The sequence below is a fragment of the Emydura macquarii genome, unplaced genomic scaffold, assembly GCF_026122565.2.
Source record: "Emydura macquarii macquarii isolate MOO-44397 ecotype Brisbane River unplaced genomic scaffold, CSIRO-AGI_Emac_v2 contig_3128, whole genome shotgun sequence".
Lineage (NCBI taxonomy): Eukaryota > Metazoa > Chordata > Testudines > Chelidae > Emydura > Emydura macquarii.
This window is the reverse complement of record NW_027133265.1, coordinates 572769-587078: the sequence shown is the minus strand read 5'-3', so window position 1 is coordinate 587078 and position 14310 is coordinate 572769. Positions and strand designations below refer to the sequence as shown.

The following is a 14310-nucleotide window of genomic DNA, read 5'->3' as shown; positions in this document are numbered from 1 at the left end:
GGTCATTTCTCATGTTCAAGCTATTATCTTGTATTAACCATAATGTTGATCCTTTTAGTTTTTTATAATTCTTCCTGTGTTTCTTCATTTGCAGCATCTAGTAATGAACCTGTGAGTTTAAATCTATTTAAAAGTAGTATACTCAGGATTAAATTTTTCAATCCCATTTTTAAAAATGTCCATTTTATGCTATACTGAAGGTAGCCATCATAAAGAATGGTTGCAAATTTCTTATCAAGTTCAAGTCTTTCCCTTTCAGTTGTCTTTATGGCAGGATGGATAGTTAATCTTTGACTCCCAAGCCTATGTTCATGCCATTAGCACACACTGCTCTGATTACAAGACATAACACAGGAAAGCTACAACTACAATCTACAGACACCTTTGTATCCGATAGGAACTCAAGGGAGAAAAACATGAAGCAAGCTACTAATAGAAACAGAGATGTAGGTCTACCTAAAGTTTAACACCAGATCGGGCCATCAGATCATCCATTCCAACTTCCCACACACCACAGGCCAGCAGCACCATCCAACTCCTGCACAGTAAACCCAACAACCAAAATTAGACCGAAGTGTTACAGTCCAAAAAGACTAAACTATTATTAAACTCTAGTACACTCAGAAACTAGGGAAGACCAAGGTGCATCAATATCCAAGACCCCACAATAGCAGGGAAATGATTAAGTGAGATATCTCCAGATAATCCTAGCAAGTGACCTCACACTACAGTGGATGGTGAAAAAACCCCAAGGTCACTGCCAATCTGACCTGGGGGAAAATTCCTTCCCAACCCCATGTATGATCTGTTAGATACTGAGCATATGAGCAAGAGCCAGCTAGCTAAGCTCCTGGGAGAGAGAATGCTCAGTGCCAACTCAAAGCACTGGCCCAACCCATCCAGTGTCCCATCTCCTGCTATGGCCATCTCTGCTGCTTCAGATGAATGAGACCAAAAACTCCTTTCCTGATCCCTGCAGGTGACCAGCTGAAGCTCTGAAGCATGAACTGTAGGAATACGAGACGTAAACTGGAAGGGATACCTTGGGCTGCTGAGCCCTGCTCCCCACCATCACATGCAATCCCTTCAGATAAACCCACTCTTAAATTTGTCCAGCTTTGTCTTAAAACTAATTACATTGTTTGCCTTCACAATTCTCACTGGGAGACTGCTCCTTGGATCATTAGAAACCTCCTTCTAGTTTCCAGCCTGAATTTGTTCTTGGCCAGATTATAACCATTTGTTCTTGTGCCAACATTGTCCTTTAGCTTCACCCTCCCAGATATTTACCTTCTTAATATATTTATAGAGACATCATATCCCCTCTAAGCCTTCATTTGCTAGGCTAAACAAGACAAGTTCTTCCAGTCTCCTCTCATAAGACAGGTTCTCCATTCTGCGGACCATCCTAGTAGCTCTTCTCTGCATCTGTTCCAGTTTGCATTCGTGTTTCTTGAACATGGTTGACCAGAATTGTACACGGTATTCCAAATGCAGTCTTACCAATACCTTGTACAATGGCATACTTCTCTCTCGCTACTGGAAATGCCTTGCCTGGATTACATTTGCCTTGTTCATAGCCACATGACATTCGTGGCTCATCATCACTGTGAAATCAACCAACACACCTAGGTTTCTCTCCTCCTCTGTCACATCCAGCTGAGGGGACTTGAGCTTGTAACAGAAATTATTATTATTAGATCTTAAGTGCATGACCTTACACTTCATACTATTGAATTTCATCCCTACCTGAATTTTTGCAAGCAGTTCATGAAAACATAATAAAAATGTAAATAATAGCTTAAAACAGAATGAAGCTAATAGAGAAGCCTGACATAATGACCTCTGCCTTTTTTAAACCCTAAGGTTTCTAATAAACGTGCCTTTTAAAAAGAAATTGATAGTGGGGCTTTTCTTAATACAATAAATTTTAATAAATCCTCGATTAAAACAAATACATTTCAAGCAATTGAAAGATCCAGTATAAATTCCTGAAATCACTGTTCTCTTTTACAGATTTTCATGCACAGATTCTGAAATGCACCAGTAATTTCCTTTTATACACTTATGCAAAAATTACATCTTAGTTCTTATGCTCCTCTAGATGGCACTGGTAACATATCAAGACAACTATCAACACACAGTAAGAAGTCACTGGGATACATACCAAAACAGGGCACACATACCAAGGGAAACCTTTACAAAAATAAATTTTCTGTGTTTTTAAAACTAATAAAATAGAGTCCAACCACATCAATGAGAAAGAAAGGCAGCATAACTAAATTGCTAGAAAGGGGCCAGTGGGATAGGAAGGGAACAGTGGATCTGGGAAGCCAGGCTCTGTAGATTCTTGTTGGACTACTGGCACTAGTGCATTTGACTTTTGTTTAACAAAAACAAACAAACAAACAAAATAAAGCAGATGTTGCTCTAGTGTAAGCATGTCTGTAGGACCTGCACAGATAAGGCTGTGATAGTACGAACAAAAAACAGGGGCATTTTTAGGTAGAAAAAAAATGCTATTTCAGGGAAAGAGAGACCAAAATTAGTATTTTAAACCCCAAGTGAACATCACAAATTGTATACTTTGAGCCAGTGATTGTAATACTATTGTGAAAAAAAAAGATTAAAAAGTGGTCGATCATTTTTCTTCCTATACTTTCAACTTTTAATTCTCTACAAACCTTTAAAATAAGCACTCCAACTCTAAACTGACCTTTACTGAAGAAATGAGCTGTGCTTTGCCTTGTACACATGAGCTACTCAGGAGAACTGTACATTTACAGGTGTATGAAGGTATGTCGAGGAAAGTGTGACCGTATATATTTGGCTATACAAGAAAATCATTGATGAAGAAATTTGTAGAAAGTCTTATGTACAAAGGCTGCCAGAAGCATAAGAAAAAGATCAACTGAAAAGACAAAAAATGTGTGTGGAAAGAGCTTTAGATGGAAGAATATTTGTAATGAACAAAATCTACCAGTGATTGGGGAAATGAATTATTAAAGCTGAGACAATCTAAATTCTATTTCCATATGTATTTTGGGTCAGGAAGGAAGCATTTATATATTTTATTTATGTTTATATTTTATTATTATTTATATTTATATAATTACCAACTTCAAATGGGAGGAGATTATAATTAAGATTCCATGTACCTACTGACATTCTCAAAGAAAATGGTATCTTCTGTAAATTTCTTCCAGGAAGGACCTGTGCAAGGAGATCCTTTTGGAGATTTCTTGTCCCAGAATCCTCTTCAATGGGTTTTAACACCAGAGGGAATAATCGGACCCTAACTATAGTTGTATCCCTGACACCTTAAAGGAAACAAGGAAAAGTGCTAGCTACAGTCTATACCAGCCACATGCACGGAGAAGGCTGTCATAATCACTCTAGAGCAGTGCCAAAGAAGAAACTGTTGTGGGGAGAATTAGCACAAGGCCACACAGGCTAAATATACATGCTGATCCTAAGAAATACAACAGACAAGTAGTGGTGTATTTGTGAATAATTATATATTGCAGCATGCAAAACTAAGTTAATGCAGTTAAGGTTTATATTTTAGGCAGAAAAGCCAGTCAACCAGAATTCCCCTTCACAAGTATAATTTGCAATATGGTTGCAATGCTGTGATACAGTAATCAGGTAATCTTTGTGAAAAGTATTAGAGACATTCCTGAAGTTTATTTGATCCCTTCACTTGGTAGTATTGAGTCTTTAATACTTTTGGACTAATGCTGTCTTTAGAAATAGCACATTAATAAAGTGATTTTTTTTAAAATGATTTTTTTTAAAATGTTGTGATTTTTTTTAAAATGATTTTTTTTAAAATGTGATTTTTTTTAAAATGTTGACTTCCTATTCGCTATCTGCTTCAAATTTCAGATATTGCATTTCCGCAGCATAGGGAAAAGTTCCTGGTCTACTCTTTGTAAACAGGAGTTCCAGATCAATTTTCCACGGGGGAAAAATCCCACAAGCTAATGCCCATCCCCAACCCTCGCTAAGTTATCTCATATTCCCTAAGGCCAAGCCAAATAGTTTGGAAGTTCAGTTCAGTTCAGACCTTACTCTGGGAGTTACCACACTACTCTGGGGAGTTACAGTGTTCTTATCCCACCATCCTTCACAAAGCCTGTAGGTTGGGTCCTCCTAGGCTCTTTAAAAATTAAAAGTCTTAGTTTTTAAAGTTAACTGTATACTTTAATAGGAAGAAACGGAGAAGGCTTTTTCCCATTAATGAGGGTTAAAGTAACAGCAAAGTGCACTTTGTTTCTGTTACCATACTGGTGTTTCAACTTTCATCTTTCACTACGTCAATAAAAGGAATACAATAAAGGGATTCAGACTCAACCTAGATTTACCATCCTCTGTTAAAAACTACCAACCATGGCTGTTTTTTGAGACCACAGAAACATATTTGTAGCAAGGTTTCTATTACTGCCAAGTAATATGCTAATAGCACAGCTTTCAACAACAGAATCAGGGACCGTCACATTCAGAGAATCACAAAGATATACACAAGATTGGCAATGGAGTTAGAGAGGAAGTCAGGACTGGACAACTAGCAGCACTTCTACTGAAGCTGAAAAAATAGCAACATTTTTCATCTAGTTTAAGTGGGTCCCTAACTCCAGAATGGAACTCAAAATCTAACTGCACCTATGTTACTGATCATGAATAATACTCTCAAAGTCTGTTAAAAACAATTTGACTCTAATTGAGCAAAAGCAAGTCGCATCAGACCTCCATTCCTAAATGACTTCTTTCTCCTCGGATATCACAAAGATCTTTAAATATAGTACCTCCAAAATGGTCTCAACAATAGGTTTGTTGAAAACAGGCTATTTTTTTTTAAACTGTTTAATTGAATGATTTTTTTTTTTTTAATAAAAGCTACAATGTGTCTAATGCACCAAAATACAGTAATGGTTAAGTCATCAAAACACTGGCAAATCAGAACTGCATTGTATAAATATTCCTCTTCTCTTGGTATCTAAGGCTACGTCTACACTACAGCAGTGCAGCTGCACCAATGTAGCTGCGCCGCTGTAGCGCTTCTGGTGAAGATGATCTAAGCTGACATGACAGCTTTCTCCCACTGGTTAACTCCTGCCTCCACGAGAGGAGGTAAGTATGTCAGCAGGAAAAGCCCTCCTGCTGACATAGTACTATCCACACCGGTGCTGAGGTCAGTATAATTTACATTGTTGAGGAGTGTGGATTATTCATCACACTGAGTGACGTAAATTATACCCAAGTAATCAGTTGTGTAGACATAGCCTAATAGTACTAACCTGCACACCCACTATACACAAAGTTGTTTGAGAAGCAGAATGGAGCTGATTATTTCATTTTCATTTACTATTTTAAATAATACAGTATCAAGGTATTCCAACTCTCTTGATATAAATGGTTTCTCAAATATTTATGGAAATCTTAAAAAACCAGACCAACCAATCAAAACAGAGTTGCACGTGGACTTTACAGACTAGTTGGATCTGCTCTGGGGGAAATATATCCAATCAGAAGCCATTAACTAGGGCAACTCCAACAATCCTCTGATCTTTTGCCACAACAACAATCTCGACCCCATGACTTTAGTTCCACTCTTTGAACATTCTCAATATTCAGTGTACTGCAATAAATAGTAAGCAAAAATGAACAAGTAATCCACAACAAAAAATACTAATGGTAAAAAAATTATTATTGAACACAGAGAATTAACTCTTCAGAAACCAAATAACTATAGAAAATGTTTGCATATGGATTGTAAAACACTTTCACATTAAATCTTGGTATTAAATACCAAACCATTGCTCTGGGTAAGCTCAAAATCTGGTCTGTCTCTCTCTCTCTCTCTCAAACCATTGATAAATAATCCAAATATAGCCTAAAGATTCAAAAGTAATACGTTTCCAATGTAAAATACCTAGAATTTAGTCTGCCTCCTTCAAATCTCATCTGAGATCTGAGTTTTAGGATTCAAATACGCTCTTTAGTTGAGATGCAGAGTCATGTGGATAAAAGGAAATCTCTTTTCCCTAATCTAGCAGTTCCTAAAAACATATTTGGATGCCCTATGGAGGAGCAAGTAGACTCGTACTTTTGGCCTCTATTAGGCCTTCAAAGGCCCTCTCTTTGCTCTTTGTCTTGTTCTGTGAGATGGTTCCCCAGGCCCTCAAGCTTTTATTTGACAAAATTATCTGAAGTTCATCCAGACACCGCTTTGAAGCATCAGCACTTTTGACAAACATTTCTGAGGTGTTTTCTAGCAAGTCAGCTGGACAGGAATCTCACAGTGAGATTGTACAATTATGGCACCACATCGGTCTTTACCATGTTTGCTGTTACTAACATCTTAGAGAAGCTGATTTTCCTTTTGACACCTTTGGGGGGAAAAATACTCATCTGAAAATGGCAAGCACTCCAAAGAACACTTATCCTCACCTGGAAACTACAGCATGAGCTGACTGCAGAATTCAGAGGAGAAAACGGTGCACACTCAGCAAAACTCCTCAGTAAATGCCAGGGAGATCTTGCCCCCTTCAAATTGTATTTGTTTTTGAGCTCCCAGAAAAATTCTATTGGTGCTGCTTTCCTCATCTTGCTGCTCTTCCCTTGACATTCAGGCCTCTCACAACAGTCTCTAGCAGTTCCAGACACTCTCTCACCTAACTTGATGATAGTTTTGCCAGCATGATGTTACACAACCAAAAAGAACCTTAGAGCAACACTCCACAACTTGCCTACTCAGCCCAGTACTATGTCCTCAAAGTTGTTTCCCACCACTTCTCTAAAGCATTAGCCTCTATAGACTAAATCCTTTTAAAACAGAGGAGTTCAGAGGGGGGATTTAACCTCCCACCTACCCTTCCACTCCTTTCAACTAACAAACCACTGTAATTCACTCAGCTGCTGCCTGGGGGCAGTTTTTACAGGTCAGTCATAATTCCCATCTTGCTCAGTCCAGTCTTGAGAATTCAGAAGGTAAAAATCACCACAATTTTTTTAATGGAAGCCTAAAGGGACAATAATGAGATCCCTGCAGCTGGTGAACACTTTGCTGAAAAATATCATTTCGGACACTGGCAGCACAGGGGCCGTATATACACAACTGAACAGTAGTTTCCAAAGTTCTCCAATATTTAGAGTCTCAGAGTTTAAGGCCAGAAAGGGCCACCAGACCACCATCATCTAGTCTGACCTCCTGTATGTAACAGGACACCCACACCACCCAACATTGGCACAATAAACTAAACAACTGAAATTAGTCTAAAGTATTACAGCCCACAGGAGACTAGACTATTGTGTGCCATAGACAGGAACAGGAGGCCCACCAATGCTCAAGGCCTTGCAATGCCAGGGAATTGATATGCAATAGGTGTGCAGGATCGTATCTGGTATAAACCTACTGTGTCACTTTATCCCAGGAAAGAACTAGGCCCATCGCCCACTCCATTAGAAGTATGTTACAGGTAATTCTAGCCAATATGTTAGTTTGGCTTCAACAGTGCTTTTAAGAACACAAAGATTAGCAAGAAGGGGTTTACCTGACAGCTAAGAAGAGGATATTTAGTGGCTAATAAGGCATGAATACAATTCCACATCTGTTTACGAATGGCGATTTGTATATAAGCTTAAAATGGTGCTGCTGCTTCCTGGGATTCCCCTAATCAATCTTCATCTTTACCATTCAGTGGGAGTGTTAATGCTTAAAACTTCATTTAAGTTTAAATAATAAAATGAGACTCAAAGACTTTAATAGTTGCATACTAGTGAAGGCTGATCACAGAAACGCATCCTAGCACCAGAGACATTAAAAGGCAGCCCAAGTGGTGGGTCCAGACTTCTCTCATATTCACAACCCCCTCTTGGCTGCTGGAAGGGCCAGGAGCACCTGTTCCCTCTTTATCCCTCCTGGCAGCTATGCAGAATTTTTTTCCTCTGTTCATCCTTGCAGCTTGAAGAGTGGAGGAAATGGAGCTACCAGCAGGTGCTAAGAGAACAGTTACAAAGACTATTTTTCTTCTTCCACAGCTGGTCTCATACGCTTTCTCACTCTCCTTCCATCCCAAGGTGGGAGGACAGATGCATTCTTCAGCACCCCTCAGAGGTGCTGAGCATTCTGCAGGATACAAGGGTATCACACAGAATAAGCGAAAGCGGTGCTCCTATGACAGATGCTCTGTTCCTGTTACATAAGACCAATCACAGAAAGGGAAAAGCTGGGCCTTAGTATTTGCCTGTCTGGGAAAAACATGCACAACACACACACATAGGAAGGCAGGAGAGGGATTTGATTCATTGCAGCGAGTGGTTAAGGGTATTTTAGAGCACTGAAAAAAAGCAGAAGTTGCTTTTCTCTCTCTTCACATATTAAAGAAGGATAGAATATGGTTTATAATCTCTGAGTCAGAACTCCCATGCTGCCATTGTCAAACATGATGCAATTCTTCAGTTAGGTGCCCACAACAGAAGTCTCAGAAATACCAAATGGAATTTAACACTTTGCTTCCAAAAGCATTTCACTCATGTCAAGCATAAAAACGGTGTTTACCTTCTGACAGCTGACTTTAGTAAAACCATTAGAGATTTTCTTCATGTTAGAAAATGCTGCCTGTGATATTTAATATGAGGCAGGGCCTAAAAGTCCTCGAAACATCCCCTGTAAATATTGGAGAGACCGAGGTACTAGTCCTAAGCAGCAGAAGACAGTGCAAAGCTAACCGAGGCAGAGGGTCTGGAGACTCAAAGCACCACCACCTTTTCCCCAGCCTCCACTGCCACATATCTTAATCATACTGTAAGCAGGTGGCCTTTCGACTAAATAAAGGCATCTGGCAGAGAAGAGGTTGCTAAAATTATTTTGTCCTAGGCAAAATAAACAAGTAATAGGCAACATGCTACTTAATTTCTTGCTGCCTTAAGGGTTTTTAAGATGTTCTATCTATAGCATGATAGATTTGGCACTGCACACTCAAAAAGACATAGAACAGGTTTAAAGTTTCATTCAATAGTTATGCATCACTGAACAATTTTAGGTGCTGACATTAGGAGCAACTTCCTGAATTTATTAGTCAATGAAAAGCTAGAAATTCTAACCAAGTTAGATTCTAGAAATCTCACACACATACCCCAGACACACACACGTCTGCCCTCATTTCTAGCTTTTTCCAAAGCTCTTCTTCGTTGCTCTTCTAGTTGTGAGTTGATGAATCCATAGTTTAGTAAATAAATGAGACAGACAGACATACAAATAGTAGTAATTTATATCTGTGTTTCAAACAATGTTTCATGCATCAAATAGTATTTCATGCACCCCACTGCCATAACAAACAAAAAAAATCCCAAACAATAAAAAAAACCAAACACTGACTAGGTGGCCTCAACAGAAACCACTTTTAATATCAATCCTTAAAGAGGAAGAGTTGTTGTGGCGCTACTGTGGCCTAAATCCAGCAAATGCTCCTCCTTGCCTGTAGTCTCACTGAAGTTTTTGCTCACTTGAGTAAGAATCTACAACACTGGACCCTTAATTTGAGACAATGGGGATGGAGAAGGGAGCACAGAGTGGAGGCGGGTTTACTGGTTTATTAGCAATACAAAGCATCAAAGGTGGCTAATGAATCGTGAAGTCTCAAAAGTGAGATAAACCATTTTTAAAAGCAAAAATGAAATCCAACACTATAAAAATTAACAAGTCATCCTGATGGATGCTCACACACATCGTTAGAGGTTATTTAAAGCAAATATTCCCAATTTACTGTGCCCTTTTTCTTTTAGGTAGATTTGTGACAACAGCTCTACCACATTTGCCATCTTCCCACTCTTTCAAAACATCCCAGATGGCAGTGTATTGTTGGTATCACCTGCACTGATAGAACAACAAATTTGTTTAAGGGGTAAGACAAGTCAGTTTTTATTCCCTATTCAATGTTTTCTATTATTGAATAGAAGTGAGTATAAAATACAAATTTTGCTTTTTAAAAACTACCACTGAACATGGAAAAAAATTCAATATATTTTCCTAGTAAACCGGTTTTCTGCTTCATATGCAGCTATTTATGTTAACAGCACAGTGCATGTCAGCATGTCTTGGGGCAGGAAATCTGGCTGGAGGAGAGCTGTGTCATGGCCCTGAAAAATATACAATAGAAAAAGTACAATAATGGTTTATTATGGCTCATCCAAAACTTCTATTGAAAGAGACCTGTTTTTTCCATCTTTGTTAGCACACTGATCAAAATACATTAAGTTCACTAAAGAGCAAAGCACACATTTTTGAACAAAAAGTTGTTCAGGAATGTTTTAACTTCTATTCAGATCAAAAGAAAAACAAAACCCACATCCATCCTTAGACACTGTCCAGTGTAAACATTTTGTAAAATCTGAATATAAATAATGAAGTGATCAGGCATTTAAAAAGAGTGTCACTGCCAGATATGCACGGAAGGAGAGTCCTATTATATAACTGACACACTGAGCAACAGCATGGAGCCATGCAAAGACAGTGGTCCAACTTTATAGTCTCACCAATGATGTCTAATGTGTTGATTAGAGGCCTTGAGATATCTCATCCATTCAGTGCTTTCCCTCCAACCTCAGGGAAGATCTGGGGACTATTATAGTCTTTCACCTCCTTAGTCTAGAATCTGATAATACGTTCCCTTGTCCTCTGAGCCAGAGCTGTTCCCCCCAACTCCCCAGCTCGCTCCCAACTATTGTCCAGCTAGGCCGGCTGGAGATAGGGTGGAAATTCCAGTGCCCTTCCTCTAGTCCCATGGAGGGGTCAGATGGCTGCTAGTGGTGCTTCTCCTACATCTCTTCAGGATCATTAAGGAGGTCCTCAAGACATGAAGATTTTCTTTAACATCCTTAAAATATGTCCATGTATTCACAATTGATTGGGGAGGAGGGGTGTGTAAAGAATCTTTACTTGCTCCCCAACCTCTCCAAGAACTGGAAAAGCACTTTGTCAGTCTCCAGCGTTTGCTCTCTTCTCTTATTTTTTCCCCAATCTCTCTTTTCTCTTGAACAAAAAAACAAACGAACAAAAAACATACACAACTAAATATGTTAATAAAATATTAAGGCTGTAATTTAAACATAAATTACACATGAAGTGAACATGTTAATATTTGCTTAGTAATATTGGCCTACCCTCTCAATATAGATGTAGTATTTCTGATTACTAGTCTATTGAAGTATACTTTAAGTATACCATAAAGAATACACAAGAGGTGAGATGAGGGAGTTAATGCTATCACAAGAATTTTCCTCTTTTTTTTTTTTTTTATTTCATCACTTGTTTAAATTTGTAAGCCTACCGTTAACTTCTTGCATCTCAATGTTTTTTGTTTTGTTTTGTTTTTGTCCAAGAATAATGTTCTCAAAAAGCTGCAAAACCTTTATGTCCTGCAGCTAGCATAGTTCTAAGGACTTTAAGTCTAAAAACTTATTAAATATTAATTTCAGCTTTTATGAGGTAGTCTTGCTTCCCAGAAAACTCAGTAAAAAAAAAAAAAAAAAAAAAAGAGAGAGAGAGAAATCAACACAAATTCCAACCACTCCGCTACTAGCTAGACTGTCTACTTGTTGAGAACAGAAGCTCAGCAGACTCTCTGTAAACATGCCCCAAACTGCCATGCGTCGTAGTACAAAGGCAAGAGGTAACATTAAGCATTTGCGTCAGTGCATTTATCATCCAACATGAAACTCAACCACTTTATAGGTTTTTTAATCCTTTTCAAAAAACAATTTTTTTTCCACCAATAAGCTTTAAAACCACAAATGCATCATGCTTAAGCACAAATTGTTCTCATACAGCCTCAAAGTTCATCAGAGGCCAACAGACGATGTTGGGATAAGAATTTAAAAGAGTAATATAAATGTTTGGGACAGAAGGAAATATGGATGCTGAAATATTCCCTATTGTAGCCACCTGGTGAAGGTATATTATAATGCTTACCCATGCTCATCTTAATGGGCAAGTTTTCTCTGCTTGCAGCTTCTACCAGGTGTCTTCTCACTTCCATCACAGCTTCCTTTTGTCTCAGATTAATTAAGGACTCCCAGAGTGCACTGGCAGCTGCATCGCTGTTAAAAAATAAAACAAAAACAAAAAAACAGAAGAGGGTTACAGTAAACATCTGTTGAATAATGAAATAAGTTTAAGGCAGCATTTACATTTTAAAATGTGTGTTCATACTTAGTAACTTCTATGAGGTGGACAGTATGCAGATTAAAGATTCATTTTAAAAATGGTTACTGGGATTTTCTATATTAAAAGCATGTATTTATTAGCTTGTTGCAAAGTATATTGCATTACAAGTCACACATCAACACACAAAACAGCCCAGATATAACCACTATTGGTCACTTAGGATATATAAAAAAATGCTCTGAGGTTTCTCAAATACTGCAACTGAACTACAGATGGGGTCCAACTCCAAAGTTTGGGTCTGGATCTTGGTGCAAACCTTTCTACAGTTTGGGAGGTGCTTTGCTGATTTGGTACAATGGGCACGGTAACTCTGGGCTTTTTGTATTCTTCTCATACTTCCATATAAGAAATGGACAATCTGCAATAAAGCTTAACAGCCCTGATGTTTTTGGTATCTACAGAAAGTTAAAATTATTTAGTTAGCTTTTAATAAAAGACCCCTAGCATTTTATTTGGCTCATCTACATTCATTTCCTCTTCAGTATTCTCTCTCACCCAGGATACTGTATTTTATATCATGAATGGCTCCAGTGTTTTCTCTCGAACACACTTGCCTTGGGCTAAGTCTGCGCACATTTGATTCACTAGGTTGGGTTTTTTGTTTATTTTTAAAAGCTTCCTTCCGTCTTCTCTCAGGAAATTTCCCCCCCCCCCCCCCAAATTTCCTCTAGAGACCCTTCCCATAAGTTTACAGTATGCCAGAAATAATAGTTTTGTTTTATGAAATACTCATGATTGATTTGATATCTGCTGTGCTCTCTCCACTGTAACAGGCTGGTTTTGTTAACTCCAACATAACATTCCCCAGCACAGGTGAAATTGCTTTCCAAGCCCTTCTCTTGGCAGCCCAAGATCCCCTCCTCTCCCCCAAACCTCTATTTGGAGTTAGGAAGGGGCATGGGGAGATGGGGAGGGTGGGAAGGAAATTAAACACTTCTCTTAGCTAAACCAGCCTGGAGGGAGGGTATATTTTATATCTGTATGAATAAGAAAGCAAGCATTTCATCTCATTAATGTGCTCTAAGACAATCCAAGCTAAATATCAGAGAAAATTTGAAGTAAAATGGGAAAGAGTCTCCCCAGAAAAATAGTAGAAGACCCATCACTTGAGACATTTGAAAATTAGTCTTGATAAAGCACTAGAAAAATATCCTGTACAACATGATCCTGCATCAGCAGAGCAATTGACTAGCGGACATAATGTGTCTCTTCATTTCTAATTTCTAGGACCCTGTTACATCTCTCTCAAGACAATGAAGCCTGGGGGACGGCTCCTTTCAGAGACCACTCCTGACAAGCGATACAAGTCACTCCCCTCGCAAGGGTGGTCTGAGTGCACTGTCATGATGGCCAGCCCAGGACCAGATTGTGATCCCTTGTAACACAAAATGTAGTCCTTTTTGATACAAGGACTAGAATTCAAGACAAAGCAGAGGTTTCTAGAGTAACAGTATGCTTCAACACAACTTCCTTAAATTAATGCACAGCTGTGTGTTACTTTATCACCATCATATGAAAATATAACTAACTGACCCTGTTCAAATCACTCATATAGGGCATGCGTACACTATCGTTTTAAACTGTGTCTGAGACTTAGGTTACTACAGTGTTATCTCTTGATCCAATTACAGCACTTGTACACTCTGCAGCATACATGGGATCCTATAACCAACTTCCCAAACCATGGGAAAGCCTTGGACATGACTTGCTCAAGACTTTGTCTGGAACCTAGCTGTATCCACATCACACTACAAAATGAAGCCATGCTATAACTAGGCCCCCAACACCTAGCATGATGGGAACATAAATAGGTCCCAAAGTCTTCAGCAAGAGATCATTTACAATGGTGCTTGGGGGGAGTGCCCCTAGTTGGCTCTCCTCTCTCTCCCCACCAGTACATGTTTTCCCCATTGTTCATCACCCCACTGTTTTCCTATTGTTCACCACTCCACTCCCTGCCACAGTTTTTTCCATTGTCTGTTTCTCATTATGTCTCAGCTAATCTATGGGCCCATGTAGAGTGTACATCATCAGAGGGTTTTACACAATTTTTATTCTGTACATTCTTTCCCCTCTGTTGA

General features: G+C 38.7%; 1 protein-coding gene across 3 annotated transcripts in view; it reads right to left on the bottom strand.

Moving 5' to 3' along the window:
* Positions 1 to 14310, bottom strand: part of SCFD2 (sec1 family domain containing 2) — a 303157-nt gene that overhangs the window by 250760 nt on the left and 38087 nt on the right. For all 3 annotated transcript variants that reach the window (XM_067531266.1, XM_067531267.1, XM_067531268.1), the window contains exon 3: positions 11975 to 12102. In XM_067531266.1, the coding sequence (XP_067387367.1) occupies positions 11975 to 12102 (128 nt within the window). The remainder of the gene's footprint in view (positions 1 to 11974; positions 12103 to 14310) is intronic.